This window comes from Musa acuminata, chromosome BXJ1-5, assembly GCF_036884655.1.
Source record: "Musa acuminata AAA Group cultivar baxijiao chromosome BXJ1-5, Cavendish_Baxijiao_AAA, whole genome shotgun sequence".
In the NCBI taxonomy this organism is placed as follows: Eukaryota; Viridiplantae; Streptophyta; class Magnoliopsida; order Zingiberales; family Musaceae; genus Musa; species Musa acuminata.
In genome coordinates, this window is record NC_088331.1 from 8,145,096 (window position 1) to 8,170,399 (window position 25,304).

General features: G+C 43.1%; 5 protein-coding genes across 7 annotated transcripts; 1 reads left to right on the forward strand and 4 right to left on the reverse strand.

Moving 5' to 3' along the window:
- Positions 1-4,186: 4,186 nt before the first annotated feature.
- Positions 4,187-6,331, reverse strand: LOC135673549 (probable cinnamyl alcohol dehydrogenase 6). The gene is made up of 6 exons (XM_065182596.1): positions 6,157-6,331; positions 5,931-6,044; positions 5,269-5,496; positions 4,890-5,175; positions 4,653-4,806; positions 4,187-4,565 (listed from the first exon to the last, which is right to left on the reverse strand). Exons 1-6 carry the CDS (start codon positions 6,249-6,251, stop codon positions 4,366-4,368), a joined length of 1,077 nt encoding a protein of 358 aa, XP_065038668.1. The 5' UTR covers positions 6,252-6,331; the 3' UTR covers positions 4,187-4,365.
- Positions 6,332-9,713: 3,382 nt separating this feature from the next.
- On the forward strand, positions 9,714-12,470 carry LOC135673551 (pentatricopeptide repeat-containing protein At1g20230-like). The gene has a single exon (XM_065182598.1). The coding sequence runs from the start codon at positions 9,790-9,792 to the stop codon at positions 12,028-12,030; it is 2,241 nt and encodes a 746-aa protein (XP_065038670.1). The 5' UTR covers positions 9,714-9,789; the 3' UTR covers positions 12,031-12,470.
- Positions 12,471-12,582: 112 nt separating this feature from the next.
- On the reverse strand, positions 12,583-14,054 carry LOC135673553 (uncharacterized). Its single transcript, XM_065182601.1, has 2 exons — positions 13,648-14,054; positions 12,583-13,558 (listed from the first exon to the last, which is right to left on the reverse strand). The coding sequence occupies exons 1-2, from the start codon at positions 13,992-13,994 to the stop codon at positions 12,904-12,906; spliced, it is 1,002 nt and encodes a 333-aa protein (XP_065038673.1). The 5' UTR covers positions 13,995-14,054; the 3' UTR covers positions 12,583-12,903.
- Positions 14,055-14,799: 745 nt separating this feature from the next.
- On the reverse strand, positions 14,800-18,670 carry LOC135673552 (probable protein phosphatase 2C 60). 2 transcript variants are annotated; one of them, XM_065182599.1, is made up of 5 exons: positions 18,306-18,670; positions 17,572-18,218; positions 16,815-17,182; positions 15,934-16,170; positions 14,800-15,313 (listed from the first exon to the last, which is right to left on the reverse strand). In XM_065182599.1, exons 2-5 carry the CDS (start codon positions 17,888-17,890, stop codon positions 15,047-15,049), a joined length of 1,191 nt encoding a protein of 396 aa, XP_065038671.1. In that variant the 5' UTR covers positions 17,891-18,218; positions 18,306-18,670; the 3' UTR covers positions 14,800-15,046. The 2 variants fall into 2 exon arrangements, with proteins under 2 accessions (XP_065038671.1, XP_065038672.1); XM_065182600.1 differs by lacking the exon at positions 18,306-18,670 and having other exon boundaries at positions 17,572-17,994; positions 18,074-18,213.
- A 1,368-nt stretch (positions 18,671-20,038) lies between these two features.
- LOC135673554 (NEP1-interacting protein 2-like) lies at positions 20,039-21,751 on the reverse strand. 2 transcript variants are annotated; one of them, XM_065182603.1, is made up of 5 exons: positions 21,522-21,727; positions 20,982-21,160; positions 20,770-20,853; positions 20,517-20,684; positions 20,039-20,450 (listed from the first exon to the last, which is right to left on the reverse strand). In XM_065182603.1, the coding sequence occupies exons 1-5, from the start codon at positions 21,700-21,702 to the stop codon at positions 20,328-20,330; spliced, it is 735 nt and encodes a 244-aa protein (XP_065038675.1). In that variant the 5' UTR covers positions 21,703-21,727; the 3' UTR covers positions 20,039-20,327. The 2 variants fall into 2 exon arrangements, with proteins under 2 accessions (XP_065038675.1, XP_065038674.1); XM_065182602.1 differs by having other exon boundaries at positions 20,152-20,684; positions 21,522-21,751.
- Between the last annotated feature and the right edge of the window lie 3,553 nt (positions 21,752-25,304).

Consider the following 25,304-nt stretch of genomic DNA (forward strand, 5'->3'; position numbering starts at 1 on the left):
TGCCCAACCCTACTTTGCTCTTCTTTTATGCAAAAGAAGACGAGCGAAAGACAGAAAGATCTTTTGCCTCGTGCAAAGCGAAAGGCTGTTCATTCCCGACTGCCGTGCCACGCGGATAACTGTCCCCGGTCGTCGAAAGCTCACAGTGTGGAGTTCTCAGGTTGGCCCTCCTGCCGCAGCTCTTGAAAGCTGTGGCGTGCTTGCACTTGGCTTGCACCATTGACAGCTGGTTGGTGTGCTGCAGCACTGGCGAGGGAGAAGGTCTGAAATGGCAGGCACACAAGGAAGGTGCTTGTCCATCGAGTCACAAGATCCCTCGTGATGTTATCGTCCCTTCCGTTCGCAATCGACGATGCCCATCACAAGCTTCTCGATCCAACACTTGCGATCATGTTGTGTGTGGTGTTCTCATCTTTTCCACTCCCAGTTGTCGACCGCCGCTAAGTGGTGTGAAGAGACCTCTCATATTCGATCAGATTACATATTTTCCAATTCGAGCCGCAGCAGCGAGCATCAATCGAATTCGCCAACCTGATCCACAATGTCGTGTTCTAATCATAGTTGATGTGGCCATCCATAAGATTCGTGAAGGGTCTTGTTCCTTTCGGTGTAGAAAATTCGATCACGTTGCAAGTTCTTCGATTCAAGCCTCACAAGTACACATCAATCAACCTATTGATTTGCAAATCTTCCACGTAATCGATCCTCCTATCAAATTATTACGGTGAAGCGACCAATTCATTCAGCAAGAATTAGAATTTGTTTCCGGATAAAAAGATATTTGCTAATTACATATTATCTATATAATTATTATCTTTAGTATTTAGATTCTTGTATTTTAAAAAATCATACTAGTATCCTTATAATTATGAAAGTTCAATATTTATATTCATTTATTCTAACGCTATCGATTTTATCAACGAAAATATAAAAAACAAAGGGTAAAAAGATAATTTTAACATTTCAGTTAATGGTGGCGAACAATGTTGGTAGTGGCAATGGTGGCAGCGCTCTAGGTCGCGGGTAGCTATTGTGGATGAGGAGAGCGATGACGAGAGATGACGATCGCTCTACATTTGTGTCGATGTCTATACAATTGCCCAGTGACTCTTTTACCTCTCTACATATGTGTTGGTGGCCTTTTCGTCGCTCGACAACTGTATCAATGTCGACGCAATTGCTAAGTAATGAAAGGGTCACTGATGCATATGTTAAATAACCTTTTGTTGCTCGATAACTGCATCGACACTGATATAAATGTAGAGCAATGAAAAAATCGCTAAGCAATATGTCAATGTTGAGATGACTCTTCTATCTCGTCATTGCTCTCCTCATCCACAACTGTCTTCTGCAACCTCTAATGATGCCATCGTCCGTCATCACCAATTAAAACATTAAAATTAGTTATTTTTTATTTTTATATTTTCATTGATAAAATCAATAACGTTATGGTATATAAACTTAGATGTTTCACTTTCGTAACTATAGAGACACTAATATAACTATTTAAAGTATTGAGATCGAGAGACTAAAGGTAGCTAACTGCATATGCTATTATATAATTAGGCGCTTTGTATGATACTCGACATTTATATATATTGAAATATGCTGAAGAAGTATCATCATATTAAAAGGCCTCTAATACAGGTTTAAGTTTTTGTTCTCGAGGACAAGTCCCAATGTCCAATCAACAAATAAGCTTCAAATAATGACCCAACAATACTTGCGTGTTTCGAGGGTGATGGAAACCGTGGCTTCTTCCGTGTCTCTATCACGTACAAATAATGTGAATTATATGTACTGCCAACATAATGACCCACGAATGAGTAAAGACAAGAAATAATCAAATGATTCAAACTCTTAATGATTTGAAATAAAATATGGAGCAGAACGAAATGAAAATGATTGACAATAATACTGAACCTATGGCATGCTGCTGCTTCTTTATCCATACCAAATTTAATGGCATTTATTATAATTTCTTAGCTCAATCTCTTTGTCTCGACACATTGAAATTATTCATACTATTCTTCCATTTTAATTAGTTGGACGACAAAAATTTTGTACTGACACGGTAAAAATATCTGTAGCATATATAAAATTTAATGAAGTAGAAAAATCTAATAGGTCTTAAATAATTGAGACATTACGACTAGTTATCATCTTGTCAAAAAAGAAAAATCTAATTGGAGATCTAATTATGTATATTTACCAATTGTTGCTCTTATATAATTCAATTAAATACGTGTAGCTATACATCGCCAAGTCTCACCTTTTTTTTAGACTTTGTTGATATAATTGTTAACATAGTTCTCTGACTGTAGTCGAGGTATCAACACGGCTGGGTCCAGTTGTCGATGTTCAGGACCATCCCAGTGACAAGGCCTTCGTCGAGTTGGACTAGGAGTTGGCTCCACGCTCGCTCCGTCTATCGGTACGCAGTCTACTTTGTCATCACTAAACTCCTACACACAGGCCTGAGTTGAGAGGGGAGGGGTCTTCCGACTTAGCCCCTCCAAATGTTAAGTTAGCACTGGTATGGTTTAAAAGGGTTAAGCTTTCTCGAAAAATCCACCCCCCCTCTTCATAATTAAGGAGGGTTAGCTTTCATACTTGTGATGATGAGTTGATCGTATGGGGTCAATTAATAGCGGTTAGCTTAAGCTTCTATGCGAGCGTCGACCGACCTACACGGATCGGCGTTGTGCGACAACGTCCCGAGCTTTCCGGGATAACTGTACCATGATGATATCGTTTCGTACGAAGGGGATGGTGAGTGGTTGCCCACCACATATGTGTTGTGCGCCACATCAAACTTGAAGTTCTACGTCTATATCATCATGTTTACTTGTCTAGTCCACGTGGGCGATAACGAAATGTGCCCTATCAATAATAACAAAATATGGTTTTCAAAATATTTTTCTCAGATCTTGAAGGGATGTTTTGTTAATATTCCTCCCAAATTATTCTTCGAAGCATGCCACGATTCAGTTTGATAGAATAGTTAATCTATTAATTTTATTGAGCTTGAATTATTGACATAGAATATTCAAAACAAATTAATAGTAATAAACCAATCTAATCATCATTAACTCAAATCAAGTCTTCTCCCACTCTGACTAAACCATAATATTACTGAACCTATGACGAACTAGGTCTCGCACTATATATGTCGATCACAAAACAAAACCTTTATTTGTGATCGATGTAAATGAGAATATGATTGTTTATGTTTGGCTCGATTTTGATATGATTTGCATGACCTAATAGATTACTCTTGTGTTATGCATGAGCTCAAATTTGAATTGTTCACCGACATTAAACCATTTTGATGACCGAAGAGAAAACTCAAGGAAGATGACGAAGAAAATTAATAGTAGCCAAAATAATAATTTATTTTTGAATAATAGAAACCTAGAAACTCAAATTACCTATTTACACTACTTATGAAGAAATCTTAAAATATTAAATAGATACGAGATTCTTTTCTAATCAAGCCCTAATCGAGTGAGCCGAATACAATTAGGCTATGTTTGAGCTTTATTTATATTAATCATTAGGTTATCAGACTTCAACTATAATTCTATCCAACATAAGGTTCAAGAGAGATGTCAAAGGCACTTATTACTTCTCAAATAAATCCTTTATCTATATATAAACACTAGTTGATTATGCATCCAAGTAGGATATAACTCGTAGTCGACAAACTCCATGAAAAGTGAGACGAATTTTCTATTCCTAATTTTTAGTTTCTTAAAATAACTCTATTACTCTACCCTCATCGAACTTCTCATTGACCATCTCATCAGCTCGACATATCGATCGACTAATTCTTTCATCACCTTAAATGTCTAATCAACATGATATTTCAATCGAAAACCACTAATGTCAACATATTTATATACTACCTATAACATTTGATCATTTATATACTCCATTAATTTTTAGTTTCTAAAAATTAATGGAGTTAATTTTAATGATTCTAACATTATATGTTAGAATCAGGTATCAATCCCTAACATGTCGGACGACCTACTAACAATGGTCTGCGTCCCGTGTGGATCTCCACCACCTCGGATTCGGATTCGGATTCTTCTGCTGATATCTGTTGTTTAGTTGCTTGCCCATTGGATTTGTTTTATGGGCTCTTGAAATCAATCATGACTATTTTAAGATCTGCCAATGCTGATTTCCAAGTGATGCTAAATACTTCTGTTCTAACGAGTTCGACCACAAGCTTCTCTTGCTTTCTTGGCTACATAACATAGATCTTAGAATCCAAACTAGTGGCATACAAGCAAATGAAAGGAGCCTTCTTGGAAGTAGACACCGAGACGAGAGCCATCGTTCCTCGTCTTGGCGACATCAGAGGTTGGTCTTGGGAGCGATGTCGATGACGAATCGGTATCGGACGTCGTTCCTCGCGAGCCTATCTAATGCCTCGTTGATGTGGTCGGGCGTCACCAGCTCGATTTCGCTAGTGATGTTGTACTTCCCGCACACGTCCATCATCTCCTGCGTCTCCTTCATCCCGCCGATGATGCTTCCGCTCACCGTCCTCTTCCCTGCAACATCACATCGCCGGTCCATCACTAACAAAAACGTCGACCTTTGCACACCACCACTCGTTTGGGATTTCCATGTCAACTCACCAAAGATTAGAGGGAAGGATGGGAGCTCCATTGGCTTATCTGGAGCTCCCACAAGAGCCAACGTCCCCCTGATCTTGAGCAGCTCCAGTATTGGCCCCAGCGAATGCTTCGCCGACACCGTGTCGATGATGAAGTCCAGGCTCCTCGTACAAGCCTGACGCCAAGCCAGGGGACTCTCTTAAGCTCGAGAGTCCGATATGATGACAGCTACAGTTCACCAGGGTGATCGATCCATACCTGCATCTGTTTCGGATCGGTGCTAACGAGGAAATCATCAGCGCCCAGACGCATCTTCGCCTCCGTCTCCTTGGAGGGGGATGTGCTGATCACGGTCACGTGAAGCCCGAACGCTTTCCCGAACTTGACAGCTATGTGACCCAGCCCACCCAAGCCAACGACACCCAGCTTCTTGCCTGGTTGCAGCATGTTGTGCTGCTTCATGGGGCTAAACACGGTGATCCCTGCACACAGCAGCGGAGCTGCCTTGTCCAAGGGGAGACTGTCCGGAATGTGCACCACATACCTGAAACATATTATGGTGGTGAAACTTCAAGATCACAGACCAAGAAAAGGGATGGGATTCTAGGAGATGACAAATCCATGAAGTGGATTTGACCTGTTGTCGGCCACCAGCATTTGGGAGTAGCCGCCGTAGGTGATGCTACCATCCCAAAAGATGCCATTATATGTGAACTGGAGCTGGTCGCAGTAGTTTTCCTGTGAATCCTTGCAGAACTCGCATTTGAGGCACGACGCAGCCAAGCATCCTACCCCTACTCTGTCTCCCACCTTGAAGTTGCTCACGTTGCTCCCAACCTCGGTGATTATGCCTGTTATCTCATGCCTGCCATAAATATTTTCATTTATTTAGCTTTAATCATATGAAATCTACAAAGACGTCACTTAGCTTTAATTATTTTGATCAAAATATAATTAAAATTTTAATATATCTTAATCAATTAATTAAGATCATAAAAAAAATCTAATACGATCTCTTTTCCCACAAAAGAAACGCCACTAGACTCCATTCAAGTGGGACTATGCATCGATCTCGCATCATAGACTATCCAATCAGCAATTACAGCTGATTCGAGGAGTAGAAACTCTACTTTAGCCTTGATTCGATGTCCGCACTGCTTCCAACATGTCTTTATGCGGAAGAGATCGTAAAACCTCTCATCTCTGACATGCGTCACCTGTCGATCTGACTCTCGGTGACAGGAAATTGAATGCCATAGGTTTCGGTAGCTTCAAGAGAGGGAGAAAGAGAAAGAGTACCCGGGAACAACAGGGTACATGGTGATTCCCCAGTCGTTCTTGATGTAGTGGAGATCGGTGTGGCACATCCCGCAGTAGAGTATCTTGATCGTCACGTCGTCGACTCCGTTCTCCCTATGGTGACCAAAGCAAACCCATTCCTTTCCGGTCAAGGCCTTCTCTACAAGAACAAGAAGCAGGAAAAAGAAAGAAACAGAGAAAGAAGACGACGACAAAGCAGCATCACCTTCTCTTGAAGACAAAAGGCCTGATCTTTCCGGATGAATCCTTCGCTGCCCATCCGAACACAGTCTGCGTGTGATTTGGCGTCGTCTCTGCCATCCCCCCCGCCCCACACCTCACCCTTTCTCAGAGTCAAAGGCACAACAACCCCTCTTTCAGAGACCTCTGCTTCCTGCGCTGCACTCCCATGTGGTTATGCCTCTCTTGCTTAAGTAGGTGGTGAACCGAGGACCAGCAATGGCAAACAGCAACCGTGCAATTGTTTGGCCAATCGAGACGTGCCAAGCGGTTCATGTTGTGGCGCGTCGAGTCAAACGTTATTATTATTGCAGTGCAAAAAGGACGAGTTTAATCGTCAGTACACAGGCCGTCACTTGCACTTCAATTTCTTGGTGGATGGACTGACATTGTTTTGGAAACTCCCGAGTTTTTTGGTGTTCCATGTGATCTGCGCGTTAGCGCAAGCAGGAGGAGTTCATATTGGGCGGACCAATGACTCGGCGGTTGGTCCGATGCTATGGTGGGACCCGATTAGGTTGTCCAGTGGGAAGAAGTCATTATGTATAGTTATTTAGAGGTATGGTTTGCACTATGCAACCTTCCCCCATCTTGAAACATCATAGCACGAGGGATGGGCCCCGTTTCATGTGCGTGAAGGAGATTCGATAGGTAGCTTTCAGTTTTAATATGGATGTGATTAGTCATATGGCCCATATGTATGTTAATGAATGAATGCAATCGTACTGCATAGTGCTGACTCTTCAAGTCCTCCTTACTACGCCAACTAAAAAATAAGATTTATTTTTTATGTTTTCGTCGATTATTTGAAGTTTATGTTTCTGAATTCTTTTGAAGTATATATTAGTGTCTACATCATCGACAACCGACGAAGATCGACATATCTATATTTTTTGAACGGGATATATATATATATATATATATATATATATATATATATATATATGATTAAGAAAAAAAATAATGATTTTAATTATGATAAAGAATATATAATCAGGCAATCATCATCGATTATGTAAATGCCATGTAAGGCTCGTGGGAGGAAAAAATCTCAGAAAACCTGACACCCGTTTACCCATGTGGATAGGAATATAAACGGTAGCGGGAGTCGATTATCGAACTGTCTCCATCGTGAAATATTAATAAAAATATTCACAAGAGTTCATGGGATAACTTGGGATAATTACGAACTGTCTCCCTTACAAAATATTCTCAAGAGTCTAGGGGCAGCTTAGATTGATTGTAAATCGTCTCCCTTATAAAATTTTTATAGGATATTCAGTCTCCTCAAGATCAGGTATACAAATAAATTTGTAACTCCATGTAAGTAGAAGAGAACTTAGAGTTAGAGAAGTGGACATCGACACTAAACTAAAGCATCGAAGGGACTAGCTCGGAAAGCTTCTCCCGATTTCGATTTTTATGCAAATAACAACTTCGAAGAAGATGTTTTTCATTTGAATGATTTCAAATCAGGATCACATCGTACTGATAAAGACGTCAATGATATTTTTTTAAATTATATTGAAAAGTATAATCTAAATTAATAATTCTAAAATCACCCGTAACAATTTGCATATAATTTCATTTTTCACGAGACAAAACCGATAATCCCAAAATCATGATGAGGCTAATTGTGTCTCTTTTGATATAAAAGGATTAAAGGTATATTATTCTAACAATTTATCTATTTCAAAATAAATGTACAGAAGTTGATGCGATGTTGAAATATAAGTGGAAAATGTCTTGGGTAACATACCAATCGACTCAACCTATCAAAGTTAAGATAAAATATTAATACTTTTTATTTTAATATTATTAATATAGATCTTGATTGTCCAACACAGGTTTGAGAAGGTGAAGGAGTAGAACATCTGATCCATATGGTTCGGTTAGTTCAAGGCCCGTTATTATATGTTGCCTGAAGAAAAGATGGCCATGGCCAAACTTCCATGGAGTCATCGTGTTCATCCCCGAAGCTTCGTCCTACAACACGAAGCAGTCACCTGCGTTTCCACCTTCCTCCCTCGGTTGCATGGGAAACTTACTGGGACTGTTGGGTCAACGTGTTCGATGAGCGAGTCAAGTCCACAAACTTGAACTGCAAACATGGACAATTGACCCAGCAAAGTCTTTGGTCGAATAATAGTTGGAGTCCGTCAGCGTCTTGACCGAACCTGATTCGGGTCAATGTGAATAGTGCACACTTTGCGGTCAGATCAATCATGCAACTTAACAGTACCGCAAGTAGTTGGGAATAATTGTTGATGTCAGTCGACAAGAATCATTTAAGTGGTCAATTTTAAATGTCTTGGGAAATATCTTGCGGAAGAACCCAATGGCTCGATAGAAATGGATGATGGAGCGCACAGACCTTAGTGTTTCGGTCGAGAATGATGATGTCATGGGCAATAGAGAATGTGAAATTGATGATCAAAATAATTACATAATTATTTTAAAAACTTGATGATCTTAATAAAAATGATGATATCATGGGCGATAGAGAATGATTCATAGGTGAGTCATATTGATTAGTGGACACTCCTAATCGTGAGTGAGACTAGGGTATTACGAAGGTGACTCCAAAGTGATGCCAAAGTATAGAAGGGATGAATATGGTGAATATTATTCAGAAGGAAGAGCCAAAGTGGAGGGCTAAAGAAGTGACACTTGTGTGAAAGAGGTAGAAGAGTTTGACGCCACTGATTATAGTAGAGGAATTATTAGAAAAGATGAGAAGTAACACCGGAGAGGAGGATGGAATACAGGAGAAGTAAGGATTGGAGGTGGCAGAGGGATGCGAGGAGCTCATGGATGACATGATTCATTAGATAGTCGATGGGTTAGGTCAAGGTGGTGGAGTTTAATGTGGCTATGGAGATGAAGTGGTGATAGATAGGAGGAAGTCACAAGAGACATGGAAGGAGAAGGAGATAGTAAGGAAGATAAAAACAACAATGGATGGCAATGACGTTGCTAGAACCATCGCATCATTGCATCACAGATCGAATTAGAAGGCGAGGAAGAGTAAGTCGATAGAGACACGATTTTTAAATCATAGCATTACTAATATAAATATAATTATACAACTAGTGATCCTCGTGGGTCTCACGGTGAAAGTTTATCCGTAACGCAAGTCGAATTTAATTTAATTAAAATATAATCCTATTTTTTAATCGAAATATCTTTATTTTTATTGTCTATTTGTACCAATTTTGCACACGATGTTATGTACACTATTTTCCATCAAAGAAACATAGTTGAGTTAAAAGTCAACTAACTTATAGTATTTTTAAAATTATGGAGTCCCAAATATAACTTTTAAAAGTTCACCTTGATGTTATAAAATGCTAACTAAATTAGCCCTATACATAATAGGTCTCAAGTTTAAATCCCTTATATTTGAATTCATGTGTGAGCGGCATATATTATTTTTTATATAATATTTTTAATAAAATTAATTAAATATTTATTTGTGTGGGGTACAATAAAAAAAATTCAAATCAAATCAAAAATTGTTTTTGAGCCATAAGGATCGTTTCATGCGTGCCTCGTGGTAGCATGAGAAGAACTCTCACTCGCTACTCTCAGCATCTCTCTCAGAGCGATTTCCACATACATGGCCACCTCGTTCCACCTTCTCCTCCAACGCTCTTCTCCCTCTCTGCCTCAGACGCAGCAAGCCCACGCCGGCCTCCTCAAGTGCGGCCTCGTCCCCGTCGACGCCCACCCCACTACCAAGCTCCTTACCCTCTACGCTCGTCACCTCCGCTTTGACGATGCGGCTCTCCTCTTCCGCTCACTCCCTCGTCCCGACCCCTTCTCCTTCTCCGTTCTCATCTCCGCCCTCGTCCGATCTCGCCACTTTTCGCTAGCCCTCTCTCTCCTTCCCTCCATGCTCTCCCTTCGCCTCGCTCCCGACCCGTTCGTCATCCCCGCCGCTCTCAAGGCCTGCGCCGCTCTCCCCTCCATCGCCCTCGGTCGGCAGCTCCATTCCCTGTCCCTTGTGGCTGGCATCTCAGGGGACCCCTTCGTCGCCTCCGCTCTCGTCCATATGTACCTCAAATGTGGAGCGATGGCCGACGCGCACGTAGTGTTCGACCGAATGGCGGAAAAGAGCATCGTGACCTGGAGCGCTATGATAGCTGGCTACGCGACTTACGGACACGTAGACGAGGCTTTGCGGATGCTCGAACGCATGCGAAGTTCCGGCACAGAGCCAAATCCGATCACCTGGAATGGGATGATCGTGGGTTTCAACCGTAGTGGGCGTCCTTATGACACTGTGCTGCTGATGCGGAGAATGCACTCCGAGGGCTTTGAAATGGATGCGGTCGGCATCTCGAGCACGCTTTCGGCGGTCGGTGACATGGAGGATGTTGTGATCGGAAGTCAGATTCATGGGTATGTCACCAAGACAGGACTGGGAGCCGATAGTTCCGTCGTCAGTGCTCTAGTCGATATGCACGGAAAAAGTGGTCGCCCGGAGGAGATGGTCCGAGTGTTTGATGAGGCGGGCCAAAGAGATGTCGGCTCTTGCAATGCTCTCGTTGCTGGACTTTCGAGGAACGGCCGTGTTGATGACGCTCTAAAGGCATTTAGCAATTTCGAAGCACAAGGGGTGGAGCTAAATGTTGTGTCTTGGACCTCGATCGTGGCTTGTTGCTCGCAGAACGGGAAGGACATGGAAGCATTGGAGCTCTTCAGGGAGATGCAGATTGTTGGGGTGGAGCCGAATGCGGTGACGATCCCGTGTCTGTTGCCGGCTTGTGCAAACATCGCAGCCTTGATGCACGGGAAATCGGCCCACAGCTTTGCTCTTCGAAAGGGCATTCTCGCGGATGTGTTCGTGGGCAGCGCTCTGGCGGATATGTATGCAAAGTGCGGTAGGATCAGGGATGCTCGAGTCGTCTTTGATGCAATGCCATCACCGAACGTGGCCTCTTGGAATGCAATGATCGGAGGGTACGCAATGCACGGAAAGGCGAAGGATGCAATTGAGTTGTTCCTTTTGATGAAGAGATGCAGGCTAAAGCCCGACCATATAACCTTCACCTGTGTGCTCTCTGCTTGTGGTCAAGCTGGGCTAACAGAAGCGGGAGAGCGCTACTTCGGTGAGATGCAGGAAGAGCACGGGATCACTGCCAGAATGGAGCATTATGGCTGCATGGTTAGCCTCCTCGGTCGTGCGGGAAGGCTAGACGAGGCGTATGGTCTGATAAGAAAGATGCAACTTGAGCCAGATGGCTGTGTGTGGGGAGCCTTGCTCAGTTCTTGCAGGATTCACAACAATGTCGAGCTGGCAGAGATTGCAGCAGAGAAGCTATTCCAGTTGGAGCCTGGAAATGCCGGGAGTTACGTGTTGCTCTCAAACATCTATGCTGCCAAAGGGATGTTGGAGGGGGTGGACAGGATGAGGGATGTCATGAAGAACATGGGAGTGAGGAAAGACCCAGGATGTAGCTGGATCGAGATCAAGAACAAGGTGCACATGTTGTTGGCTGGGGACAAATCACATCCCCAGATGAGCCAGATTGCCGAGAGGTTGGAGAAGCTTAGTGTAGAGATGAAGAGATTGGGGTACCTCCCGAGCACCGACTTCGTGTTGCAGGATGTGGAGGAGCAAGACAAAGAGCAGATCCTGTGCGGGCACAGCGAGAAGTTAGCGGTAGCATTGGGACTCATTAGCACGCCGACAGGGACTACGCTTCGGGTGATCAAGAATCTTCGAATATGTGGAGACTGTCATGCTGCTATAAAATTCATATCAAGCTTCGAGGGCAGGGAGATACTCGTAAGAGATACAAACCGGTTTCATCACTTCAAGGATGGAAGCTGTTCTTGCGGTGATTACTGGTGAGCATTCCTTGTGAATGTTGACTGTAAATTCATGAACACTCGAATCCATTGGTTTCCAGAATTCATGAAGGGTTGGTGGATCAAGAATACATCCAAGGATCAAAATCAGATTTCATGGAATCTACCAACTTTAGCAGTTGACTTGAGACTTGTTGGCAGTGATTGGAGACAGGTAAAAAGGAGCTAGAAATAAGTAGGAATTGGTTCGAATTGGTTGGTCAGAACTTCCACAAGATTTGCAAGTCTGATGGATGATAGAAAGCTGCTGGCATAGATAACTTGATGATATCTTCATCTGGGTCCTATGTTTGAGAAGATAGACCAATGCAACTCATTAAGTTTGACATATGCTTCATGGTATGATCAGTTGAAGCTTCTTTTCCTTCTCTTCGGTGTCAGCCTTGAATGAAGGCTTAAAGCTGGTGATTTTGTCATTTTATCTTATTCAGATCTCTTCATAAATTTCTTCGAGGAGAAGGAAATGCAGATCGATCTACGCTAGCATTCCAAAGAATCCTCGTAGTTAACAATTTGACCCAAATATCAACCAGCGGAAAAAAAGAAATAATTTGCATTCTAAGAATTCCTCAGAGCCAAGTAAAAGTACACAGTTCTTACTTACTGCATTTCTGGAGCTGCTCCAGAAGATGAAGAACTCTTACACGCATGGCAAGATCCACCGAACTCCCAGGAGGAGAAGATCAATGATGCAGATTCACCAGGTGTATCTGCGCCTGTAACGAGGAGAAGATGTAAGGCACTCCTTTATCTTCCTTCAGTGTCTTGCAATCACTGCCTTGCTCTTGATATATGCCGATGCCCGTTCTCCCTGGCCTACAACCGAAACCCCCAAATTCCAGCAACCATGGAGACCCTAAGCTTTTAACTTTCTGAACTCAAACCAGATCTCGTAATGGTTGAACAACAAGCTATCGTGTGTACGCTTCCCAACGTACTCCAATCCCAAATTCGTGAGCCTGTTGGTGCACACATCGCCGCCCAATCGTGAACAGAACTTGATGTTGTGGGACACAAAGATCCGACCTTTCTCGAGTTTTAGCCTGGCTGACAACCTCTCCATGCCCACCCAGACCAGCGCGTCGGGCATGTGGAGGAACACCGCGCTGGCATATATGAGATCATAGAGCACGTCGGACCCGAATCGATCGAACTCCATGTCCTCCCCTCGGAGAATGAGCGGCCGCTTGTGGAGGAGACCCTGGGAAGGGATCTCGTAGCGGAGCGCGGCCATGAGGGACAGCTCGTCCCGCTCGAGGCAGTGGAATCTGGCCGGGTCGAGGTACCGGATGAAGTGAAGGCCGACTCGGAGCGTGCCGCACCCGATCTCGAGCACGTGGTCGGCGGGCGAGAGACTGGCGGCGGTAGCGAGGAACTCGAAGACGTCACGGCCGCCGGCCCATGGCTCGCCGTAATTACTGTGGTGCTCCTCCACCAGGAGCTCCTCGGGGCAAGGGAGGGCCGTGTGATTCTCGGCGTCGTCGCCCTTGTAGTGAGAGACGCCCTTGAACCTGCAGAAAACGAATCAAAATCAGATTTTATTTTGAAGGACTTGGACCAAAGTGAGGGACTTGGGTCGATCGATGGGAGAGGAATCGACCGGCGCAGGTCTTCGAGCTGCTGGTCGCGGGTGCGAGGGTTGATACCCTTGCGGAGGGAATGCCAAGCGGCAGGCGAGGATGGGGGTTCCTGGATGGAGTTGAGGACGAGTTGCGATTTGAGCCAGGCGATGTCGTCGAGGGTCGGGGAGATCGGATCTGGGGGTCCAGTGGCCGCAGCGATGGAGGAGGCCGCGGAGGTGGTAGGGCAAGAGAAGGATGCAGCAGACGAGGAGGAGGGAGCAGGGGAGAGAGAAGACAGAAGAAGGAACAGGAGGAGGGCGGCGGCCGCGGTGAGGAGGAGGAGGGATGCGGGAACGGTGATGCCTTTGGAGGGGAGAGTCGCCATTGGATCAAGCAGTTCCGCTGCACGAGATGCGCAGCAGTGACCGCAAAATGTATTGTGGTTGACGGCTCGAGCATATATTATAATTATATTACATTAAATGATATATTATATTACATTACATTACATTATATTATATTACATTACATTACATTATATTATATTATATTATATTACATTACATTACATTATCTTATATTACATTACATTACATTATATTATATTATATTATATTATATTATATTATAGTATATTATATTATATTATATTATATTATATTACATCACATCACATGACATTACATTTGCGAATTAATCGGCTTGAGCTAAGAATTAATGGAGTTCATGAAGAAATAAGATACATTTGCGAGCTAAATATAAATCGCAAGCTTCACCAAAGGCTGTCAGGTTGCACGAACATATAATAGCGTCACCACAAACGATGATAATTCACGTGGAATGGGGGGATTACCATATCGATGTTAATAGAAGTCGAGCTGTATAAACACAAATACTATGCGCATTATACATGACAAAAGCCCAAAGTTTCACCATCTCTGCTTTCATTGAAATCCACATCTCAAATGACTAAACACGAGTGCGGCCGAATCCAACAATGTTTATAAGGCAAACTTTGGATAAGCATAATAACCGCATTGGTGTGCTGCTATATGTTTGTTCCCATCTTCTCATGCAATTCATAATTAGTATGGAATGATGAACATTATGCCCGGAAAATTAAATTGCAAGGAAAAGTGCATACTTTTCCTACAATATATAGAGCTGTACACATTCCAAAAGAAAAAATATATGGAAAAATGGAAATGGAAATATATAACAAAAAAGAACCACAAGTTCCTGGATAACAAAATTTCACATTTCTATCTCTCCTCTCCTTGCTGTTCATAAAAGATAAGATGGACATCCCTTAATTAATGAGGGTGTGAGATTCATAATTGACCATCTGCAAAACATCGCTTGCAGAAGAGTCGATCGAAACAGTACGGAAAAATGTGTGCTTTAATTTAGTACAACATGAAACCACATGATCTGCCTTCAGTAAGAATTACCGAGCTTCGCACTTGCATAAGATGTAAGAGAACTTGCAGGACGATCGATACCACCTCTTATTGACACTGTTGGACCTTTGTGTGAGCTGACCCAGCCGGTAAGACTTGAATCGAGGAACACAACGACGACAGTAATGTCATCATGAAAATGCCGGCGAACTCCACGATCAATCTTCTTTAGATCAGAGTACCTCATCTCTCTTTTCTTTGCCGCTTCTTGTAGTGCAGCTTTGACAAGCCTCCGAGCAATTCCCTGCAAGAATCAATGTCAAGGATTAATGATGTAGTTCCTGTTGCAGATTGAAGCATTACAGCTGAAAGACAAAAGGTGGCAAAGCTTTGGGTAACAATGTTATCTTTTGGAAGAAGGCACAATATCAACTTAAAATTAAAGCTAAATATTGGAAAACAAATTGAAGTTAGAAAACCCCATATCAGCTCGGACATTCATGGTTAGCCTAATTGAGGAATTTCACTCTACAATCCGAAAATGTTCTAGATAATTTCACATTCAACGAAAAAGGATGCAATTCTCTTTGCCTTAAAAATCTGAAACCGTTCTTCTAGAAAATGATATTCTAGTTTATAAAAAAAAATCAGTAATGAAAGTTCACGATCAGAAACTTATTCAACTATCATGATTGTATTAACATGTAAAATTGTGCATGCCCACTACAAACTCTTATTCACATAAATTCACATGCCGTTAGAAATAAACTATTTCTGTCATTGAGATCTCCCCTCAAACAATGGTAAACAGTTAGACTCTCGCAATTAATTTCTGGATCATATAAGTATTGAATGTGGCTTCATTGTGATATACAAGTTGTGCTCCCAGTTTAACAACTAGCTATTTTGTGATGAAGAACATACACTGCATGGATTATTTTGAACGATGTTGACTGCTTCCTGATTGCTTAGATGCTCCCAAAGGCCATCAGAGGCAAATATCAGAAACTGATCTTGCGGCTGCAATGGTAGTACAGAAATTGATGGTTCAGAACTAAGAATTGGTCTTTGGAAAGGCTCTCTAAGAAGGAACTTTGCTTGCAAAGGCTCCCGGTTAAACTCTGTTTTCTTAAGGTACACGTCTCCAATCGACCTAGAAACCTGCAAGCAAGATCATAAACGCCTCAGAGTTACAGTACCTACTGCTGATAACAAACAGAACATCAGGAAATATATGTTTATACATGCCACACTTTGCCAAAATTAACAATATTTAATTGCAGACTTTGCCAATATCTCAACTCTGTAAACTTTTCAGAGTTGCATGCATGCCACACTTTGTTCATTAATTCTATTTGCATAATCGAATTTCAATTTATACCGTAGTATGCATTGCGTTTTTGAGATACTATTTGTGATCACTCTTAAGTAACCATGCATCATTTTGAAATATGAACATCTAATCAGAAGAATGCTTTACACAGGATGTATAGCAATCTTCTATCAACACCAATACCCATATAGAAATTAGGCTGTCGTGAAAAGAAAACCTGTCCATTAAAAGCATCGATACAAGAAACACATGCAACATAGACCTAAAGGATGAATAATGTGACCTTGATGACAATAGGATAGAGTGGAGGACATCCATCCACCAAAAATCAGCAAGAGATATACTTAAAAAGAGAAACTAATTCCTCCAAATTGATACTCGTCCATCATAAAGTTCTAGATTTGATTAATACTCATCCAGGGAAAATAACAAAAATATGAATTGGCATAACGACGATTTGATTAATTTTTACCTGTATGACTCCCTTGACACGCCAAACATTATGTTTTAGAACTACAATCTCAGAATCATCTGGATGCAAGGCATGCAATTCTTGTCTGACTGACTCAATCCCTGCATTGTGCTCTTCTGATAACTGGACAGCCAGAACTTCTCCAGTTGCCTTGACAAGCCTACCTAAAACAACACGGGAGTCTCCGAGGTTTGCAATGTATAGGGTTCCGCTGCAGATAATGCCCGCCAAACAGCAGGAGCCAACGGCTGCTATCTGAGGTTTCACAGGCCATTGTTTGGTTACCAGAGATAGGAACCCTTCTTCCGTCGCTTTGAATGCCTTCCGTATCACATCAGCTGAAATTGATTGTTGCTCCGATGCAAATCCTGCCATGCAACATATATATCAGATGGCATGATCTGGGGTGATTTTTGGCTATAGTTCATATAAAGAATTAACATTTTTATACATCGGAATGACCAAAAAAGGACCAGCACGAATTATATAGCACATGGAAATCTTATCCTGTAGCAAATCCTAGAATATGACTGAAAAGCTAGGAGACAAAATGGAGCTGATTACACCAGAAGCATTAGGAAAAAAAATCATATCATACCATGTGTCAAGATAAATTGCGTTCTAAGGTCAGAATAATGCTAACACAAACTCATTAAGGGAGAACTATTGATCAGGACATTGAAGGATGTCGATGCACCATCCACATAAATAAGTACACAACGGCAACAAGGTTCACACTCCAGCTTCAGAAACTTACTCTTGAGATGATGGAAAAGATGATCGTTGATGTACCGGGATGTTTCTGGGCCACCATGTCCGTCGTAGATCCCCACGAAGGTCCCGTAGGGGCCGAGCCCATGCAAGCTCAGCGAACCCGACTCAATCTGGCTCTGGTCCTCAAGTAAGCTGTTCGCCTGGACAACGGCCATGGAGAAATCCCCATTCGCAAGCCGTCCTATATCCTTGTACCAGAGAAGCCCGTCTTGCCGCCCAAGAGCGTCGGTGCCCGAGTGGTCGTGCCGCCGTGACGACGGCCCCCAGCAGGACCTTAGGAAGTTCATAAATCTCTCCGTCATCCCTCATCTTATGGGGAACTGCCTCGGGTTTTCGACGACATCAAAAAAATTGTTCTTGACCAATTACAAATCATACCGCGGAAGCCCCATATCTCTCTTAATTCCTAGTGATTATGAGAAGAAGAAGAAGAAGAAGGGACGTGAAATAAAGAAAAAAGCGCAAAACAGCGAAAATATCACTACCAAGCTCCAAAATTGCCAAGTCGGTTAAACAGAACAAAATTGCTGCTTTCCGCTTCGAATTCGGCAGTCTCTCAATACCACCAACGACTGATCCGAAAGAAATAAAAGAGCATCTCAATCTTCCTACCTTCCACAAGAACGCATCCTGCGTTTCCTCCAAATAAACAAGAATAACATATCAAAACCTGTCCTTTCTTTCATTAAAGATCACAACAAGGAAAAAACCTCCGACCTTTCTCCGAAGAAAATTACGCAATATCTGGGCTCTTTCGGGCGGGGATCAAGCAAATCACACAGGAGGAGAGATCTCTGTATCTCCGCCGAAGGATTCCGGAACGAACAAAGCGGAGAGCTAAAAGGACAGATAGAAAAAAGGAGGCTCCTCTCGCTCTGCTCTCGATTACCCGGCCCGATTCGGACGAGCCATTGGGCAGGGAAGAAGACGGAGAGAAGAGGGAGCTTAAAAAAATATGGGATACGAACAAATTAGAGACAGAGAACCCCCAAAGAATCCAACCAAATAGAGCTCAGAGACAGCGAGGCGCAGGCCCCGGCGACGGGCTCCACCACCACCACACAAACACGAGTGCAGATGCGCAGATCAGGTAAACGATGGGTAGGCGTATTGTACTCACCTTTTCTCATCTCCCCCCGGAAATGACCTCCGTTACCGAAACCCGATTCGGAATTAGTCAAAACGTTAGTATTATTTGGATGCAGACGGATCCGACCCGATAACATCACCGCACCACCGTCATTTGAGGGAACGATTCCTCCCCCCTCCCCCACCCCACCAAATTGAACCACAGCCGAAGGCCGGTCCAACAATTGGTCCATTGGCAGCAACCGCCGCTCCGCTTGCAACGCAAGAATGCCATCGGTGGAGAGTTGGATCGTGCCGGTGCGATCGCGGCAGCCATGTCAACTGATGGGTCCCTCGCACTCGTAGGATGGGACCATTTGATCGTGTCCAATGGCGATAATGGCGGTGGAGAAGTGGTTTAGGTTACGATTGCGATGGGAGTGGATGGAGGATTACGAACCCTCCGACCGGTCTGTGCATGGTTGACCTTTACGTTCTAATCCCCACCTGACCTAATTTTGTCATCATCAGACAATAGATCTTGTTAAGCTTGTGGTGGCCATCCATGCAGGGAATCTCGTTGCAGTGATCACACACAACATATAAAAAGAGTCGTGAAAAGAAGATAGGGGATTGGATCTCTGAGATTATCGATGACTCTAAATCGTGAATCATGCATAAGCATGCAATATCTATGTCTTACTCTCACACAGACAAGATTTAGTATACAAAGATAATTTGATGTGAAAACTTATACTTTCCTCCGTTTGGGGTGGAAAGACATATGTCCGCCTACCTGTGCAAGCTTAGAACAAGCAGTAGGATATGCTACCGTGTTTTCTATCTGCTAAGAGTGTTTTGCTCGCAGGGTTATTGTTCTTGCTTGCTGCTGCTAAAATTAGAGTAGCAGTGGCTAATTTCTTACTCCTTTCTTGCTGGGCGGGATGTCATAATCAATTGCCCATGCTTTAATGCCTTTATGCAACCGCCTCTGGTGCTGTTGCAGAACCCACACAGCGCCGCGCCTGCAGCAGATACAGAAGAAGAAGAAGGAAGAAGACAGAATACAGAGACAAGGAGACCTCTGTTGAATTCGATTATGACATGGGGCTTCAGCTTCCTGTGTTGGCAACATTTCCAAATGTCACGGCCAACCATGTCGTAGCGTAATCCAAAGAATCATCCATCAGCTACTTACCGACTGCATGTAATTACTCATCGGAGGAAAAATGACACCTTGTTTTGCCATACTCTTTGTCTCTTCAAATCTATGTATGTATTGCATAAAGATCATACGCAGTAAAAGCTAACAACAGTACACATTTCTTGACTGTGCATGCATCGCTTTAATATGCATTTATTCACGTTGAAAAGGATGGAACTGATTAAAAGCCAAGAAAGCCTGATGGGTTGAAGTAACTCTCTTCTCTTTCAAGCCAAACACATCCTTAGTTTCACCAAGAACGAAATATATTAAGCTGGGAGGACTTTACCATCACAAAAGAGGCAAGTACTTGTTTGAGGGGAAGATGAGGAAAGCTAGTACATGAGGTGTTAGCTTATCAGCGAGAAGGAAAGAGGGGAATACACCCTTGTTGGTTTTGTAAAAGGAGAGACTCGAAAGAGAGGAAAGCAAGCTTGTACATACCAAAATTCACAGAGAGAAGAGATCTAAACATCCCGCCTACACAGTGGACAAGAGGCATGCCTGATGACCCAGCTATCGATGCATGGCGAATGGAACATGTGGTGGCAGTGGGGCAACTTCCTCGCCATTTCTCCAATTTGTAAGTCCTGAGATGAAAGGTGAGGTGAATGGTAGCTGTGTGCAGCACAAGTTTCATGAGCAGTAAAACCTACCTGCAGGCAGACCGAGCAGCAATTCTTCTCCCCTGTTGCGTCCTCACGGTCTTGGGTAGTAATTCTGAACTTGGGAATTCTGTCGATTGCATCCATGGGCAATCCTCTGATGCCTCCGGTCTCGAAGAAATCGAGACTCTCCATGAAGGGCAAACTGAGAGCACTCATCTGAGGACGTTCATCGTATATAAACCACATGGTAGGGGTAGTCTCAGTAGGTTTGAATCTCTGCGACTCAGGTAGAGAAACATACCTGACTCTGTACTGCACTCTGTACAGCTGGGCCAACCTTCTCCCGAACCAGTCTTCCGCTCAATAGGCTAGAGATTATGTCCATCTGTAGAACTCAAATTAGAACTCACTCGAATCAAGCATTCGGAGTTGCGCCACTAAAAGGTTGTGATATCACAGCCAATATCTGAAGCTCAGGCTTCAAAAGAATAGGGACAAGCGTTGGAGAATTACCACGTAGAGAACACTCCAAATCCCTGACTCCTGGGAGTTCCAGAGGTCAAGAGATGATTCAACTACTTCGATGGAGAAGACGGCACCAGAAATAGCTCCGATTCCAGCCCCTCGCAGCAGGCCGCTCTCAGTCGCTAGGCCTATGGGAGCACCTGTGATGGCCCCGACCAATGAACCAACTGCACAACATGACAAGGAGAACCATTTGTTGGTATATCTCGTCTGTATGAAGCGGCAGGAGCTCAAGAACTCATACTTGGGAAGATCTACAAGCATATTTTAGATGATTCAAGAAAAGAATAGGAATCGGCACGGGAACAGAGACAGTTATCCAGAGAAAATTAAGCAATTCGGGTGGAAAATTGTAGGAATAATCAAGCAATTCATCACCCTCTCCATGTTATTTCTCTCTAACGGAAAAGAAATATTCGCGGGATGAGAAAATTAGGGAGACATCCCTTCTGGAAACAATCAACACCGACAGCGGCAAACTGCAGAAACAGGAGGAGGCAAGAGAGGGTCAGAAGAGAAATAATCGACCTATCGCGAAGACACAGGTGACTACGGCGCAAAGTACTCTCCCAAACATCTGAAAGACCATGAAGCTGTATCCGTCACTCTCTCTGCCCTCGGAAGAAGAGAAGTGAGAAGAAGAAGAAGAAGAAGAAGAAGAAGAAGAAGAAGAAGAAGAAGAAGAGGATGAGGAGGAAAGGAAATCCATGTCCTACTGTTGAGGAGTAGGTGGGATGGGCTGTGGACGTGAGGGTAATATATACAGAGAGAGAGGGAGACATACATGAGAGAGGTGCTTAAATGTTGAGAGTGAGGGAGCGAATGAAGAGCAGAACCGACCCCCATGCACGAAATGTATTTGACCTTATGAATGTATTTTCGCAAGCCTACGTTGTCCTACCTACGCCGGAGGTTAAAGAAGCTTCCTCGGTTCCTTTTCACTGGTTCTCTGTGGTGATGGTTGCAAGAAAATGACTCGCAGCAAGAAAACCACGGATGTGCAATGAGTACCAGTGAAGTGCTCAACAAGCACTTTCTCTTTGAGTTCACGGAGACATGCCAACTAATGCTCCTCCTCCTCCTCCTCCTCGAATCACACAAGAATGGACTGAAACTGACCCGAGGGATCATGGGCGTGGAATTGACTTGTGGCTCAAGATATGGGCGTGAACTTGTATTGTATGTAATCTGAGACAAATGAATGTGTACCTCCGTCCTTCATGAGGTGGCCCATTTAGTAGCACTCAGAATTAGCAGTGCCCTAAATATCGTGAGGATAATAAATGAGACAGCTCATGCAGGGCAGAATTCAGTACGAGCATTCGCGGTTGGGAAAACGTCGTCTGCAGCTTCTTCAATTTTGAAGTAGGAGGTCGAGTGAAAGAGAAGACACGAAATGCCCTCCGCTTGCTCTGTATTGTGGATGACCGCAGGTACTACCACAAGGAATTGAAAGAGGGCGGCCGACAAGATGATTAATCTGCGCTCACGACATTACGAGCAAGAGAGCAAATGGGGTGTCCTCGGTCAACGTTCTTCGTGACCATGCAACAGACTGCATCAAGAAGAAGCTTAGATTAGGGTGCTGTCGGTCATGAGCGGCCGGCCGGTGTTATCCCCCAGCACCACTCTTGCAGATGGTGTGGTTATGTCTCTAAGCCATCGTTTAACTCATCCCACATCCATCCACAACACAAAAATATTTATTTACAAGTTGGATTGGTCATCAAGTTTTTTAGTTGGATAGTGCGTGGAGACGAAGGCAGTTGTCAAATAATGAAAGGGGTGAAGTAGATGCTACCATGCTAATGGAAAGCTTGGAAGGAAGCTTATCTGCAGAGTGTATAGTGTAGGACTTGGCCGTAGAACAAGGAAGAGGTGAGTGCTACCAAACGGTTCGGTAGCAGATCACACACATCACTCTACGAAGGAGGAGTGATGTTATTATTATGAATGTTACGTAAACGTTAAGCAAAGAGAGAAGAAAATTATGGAGAAGTAAAAGAAGGGAGAAAACGAGGAGGAAGAGAAGACCGGTAGCTTTAATTGATTAAGGAAATGGAATTTGGAAAAGTGAAGGGTGAAGGATAGTTTTTTGCACCAAGCGAGGCCTCTGTTTCCCTTTCCTTCCTTCTTCGGTGTGTTAGCAATAGAAATTAAATTGTTCTTAGAATTATGTTACTTGGAATATAAAACATTCAAGTATAGAAAAAATCAAATGTTCTATAAATATTTTATATATCTCAGGTTTTGATTAAAAAATACGAAGAAAATATATTTTGACTACTCATATGTGTTCTTTAATATATCTATAGGAATCGAAGAATCGATTCGGAGAGTCTCATTATTTTTTTATATAGTGAAATTTTAAAAAAATATAAATATAAATAAGGAGCATCGAATCGCATCGAGTTTTATACTCAATATTTTCTCGGGCTGTATCTTATTATTATTGATTCTTTGGATTATTGATCTTCTTCTCGACGTATTTTTTTCGTCTCGACCATCCGTTTAACCTCTTAAATATATTTCTCCTTGAAGAATTCAGATTGCAATGTTTTTAAGGAGAAGAACAGGATGGGTTTTTTAACCGCAATGTTTTGATTAAATAGATTTGCTTTTTACTTGAAAAAATATATAGAATTAGTGTTGTATGTATGTATGTGTTGGGACTCCCTATCACGATTATTTATGATGACAGAAAATATAATTCAACTGAAAATGAGAATTGCACACTGGAGAGAAACGCTTTGTTTGTCGGTCAACTCCGACGACATGTTCATGTTTCCAAGGCGTGGCTTCTGATGCTCTCCGGTTCTGATACTCTTCTCAGCTTTCGGTGTCACATATAACGACGGAACCAAACCTGAATAGAATATGAAACCAGCGGCGCACGGCGTTTTGGTGGCAGCAAATCTTTCGTCCGATGAAGCTTTCTATTGCAGGAGTCAAGTCAGCAGATCAAATGCCAAGGAAATAGCAAATCAACAAAGCCATGAGTACCCTTCATCCATCGCACATCTCGGCAACTCTCCTCGTGGCCACTGACATCGCATCGCCTTTCCCTGTCACTGCCATCACTGAGCAAGCTCCGGATGCCGCTGATGCCTGGGACCTCAGCTACTTCAATGTCGTCTTCTTTCTAGGGTTGCGCATGTGACTCGTGACAGGGATATAATAGTGGGGTGGTTGAAATCTACTGATTGGCATTGATGATCATGTTTGCTGAAGTTAAGAATATGGGATCGGCATGTGGAGAAGACTAGAAGATGGGGTCAGTCTTCGTACCGAAAGCCGCTTTCGAATCATGGAAAACCTCTTTCCTTGCAGCAAGGGGCAAGCCTGCCTGCTCTGCCGATTGCCCTCCCGCAGCAGCCTTCATTGCCAACCCAAACACTGATAACCAAATAGGATCCTTTAAGTTACTGTGTTTGTCCTGCTGTGTTGGTGCCACAGTGGCGTTACACAGTCATGGGCGCAGTACGAGTAGGACGGCAAGGCAACGAGATCTTGTCGAGGTGACCGGAGAGTTCTTGAAGCCAATGCAGGGAGACCAGCACGGTGACATTATTCAGAACAGGTGGACCGACTGTATTCTGGGATGGATTCTCGTGATCTAAGCTCTAAATAGGTTGGCCTCACACCGACGAGGGAATTATGGAAGAACTGTTTATGTAGCGTAAGCCAACAGTGTCATGGATCAATGGAGGAGACAATTACTCTGTTCTTGCTCTGTGAGTCGAAGAAACCTGGATTCAATTCTGCAATTCATATTTAACCGAAACACCATTATTTGCTTACCAGATATACACACTTTTACTTTGGGATGGATCCCTTGCTTTCTCCAGAATCATATGTGACCTTCCAATTCTTCATAATTGATTCTACCATCAAGGCATAAGCATACATGTAGGGTGATACTGTACAAGATGTGACTTGGCATTTCTCCGTTCATCTCTAGCACTGTACCTGGAACACCACTTGTCATCATTGTCTGGCTTGTGGCGATGCATGGTAGCAGTCATGAATCCAATGCAGTCAATACTCGCACTCTTTGTCCACATCTGATTGTGACAGGAAAACGAATGTAGGTTAAGGAAAACTACTTTGCAACCTTACTGCATCCATAAGTTGCTTGATTTCAGCTTCGGACAGCCTGATCCCAGACTTCTCGATCCAGTGTTTAGTTCCTCGAAGGTAATGGTATCGCTACTACGATCAGTATCCATGTTCTCGAACATATGTTGCACTCCCTTAATCTACTCTTTTGCAAGATTCTCTGCAATAACCTTCTTCATCAGTCAAGAAGAA

Excerpts from the sequence above, each read along its gene's own strand:
- LOC135673549 (XM_065182596.1), bottom strand. The coding sequence starts at position 6,251 with ATGGCAGAGACGACGCCAAATCACACGCAGACTGTGTTCGGATGGGCA. Across the intron at positions 5,497-5,930 it reads ATGTACCCTGTTGTTCCCGG|GCATGAGATAACAGGCATAA; the intron begins GTACTCTTTCTC and ends TATTTATGGCAG. Across the intron at positions 5,176-5,268 it reads ATGCTGGTGGCCGACAACAG|GTATGTGGTGCACATTCCGG; the intron begins GTCAAATCCACT and ends AATATGTTTCAG.
- LOC135673551 (XM_065182598.1), top strand. The coding sequence starts at position 9,790 with ATGGCCACCTCGTTCCACCTTCTCCTCCAACGCTCTTCTCCCTCTCTG.
- LOC135673553 (XM_065182601.1), bottom strand. The coding sequence starts at position 13,994 with ATGGCGACTCTCCCCTCCAAAGGCATCACCGTTCCCGCATCCCTCCTC. Across the intron at positions 13,559-13,647 it reads CAGCTCGAAGACCTGCGCCG|GTTCAAGGGCGTCTCTCACT; the intron begins GTCGATTCCTCT and ends CGTTTTCTGCAG.
- LOC135673554 (XM_065182602.1), bottom strand. The coding sequence starts at position 21,702 with ATGGATTTCCTTTCCTCCTCATCCTCTTCTTCTTCTTCTTCTTCTTCT. Across the intron at positions 21,161-21,521 it reads CACCTGTGTCTTCGCGATAG|TTGGTTCATTGGTCGGGGCC; the intron begins GTCGATTATTTC and ends CATGTTGTGCAG. Across the intron at positions 20,854-20,981 it reads TTTGGAGTGTTCTCTACGTG|ATGGACATAATCTCTAGCCT; the intron begins GTAATTCTCCAA and ends TGAGTTCTACAG.
- LOC135673552 (XM_065182599.1), bottom strand. The coding sequence starts at position 17,890 with ATGACGGAGAGATTTATGAACTTCCTAAGGTCCTGCTGGGGGCCGTCG. Across the intron at positions 17,183-17,571 it reads TCTTTTCCATCATCTCAAGA|GATTTGCATCGGAGCAACAA; the intron begins GTAAGTTTCTGA and ends GTTGCATGGCAG. Across the intron at positions 16,171-16,814 it reads GTGTCAAGGGAGTCATACAG|GTTTCTAGGTCGATTGGAGA; the intron begins GTAAAAATTAAT and ends TCTTGCTTGCAG.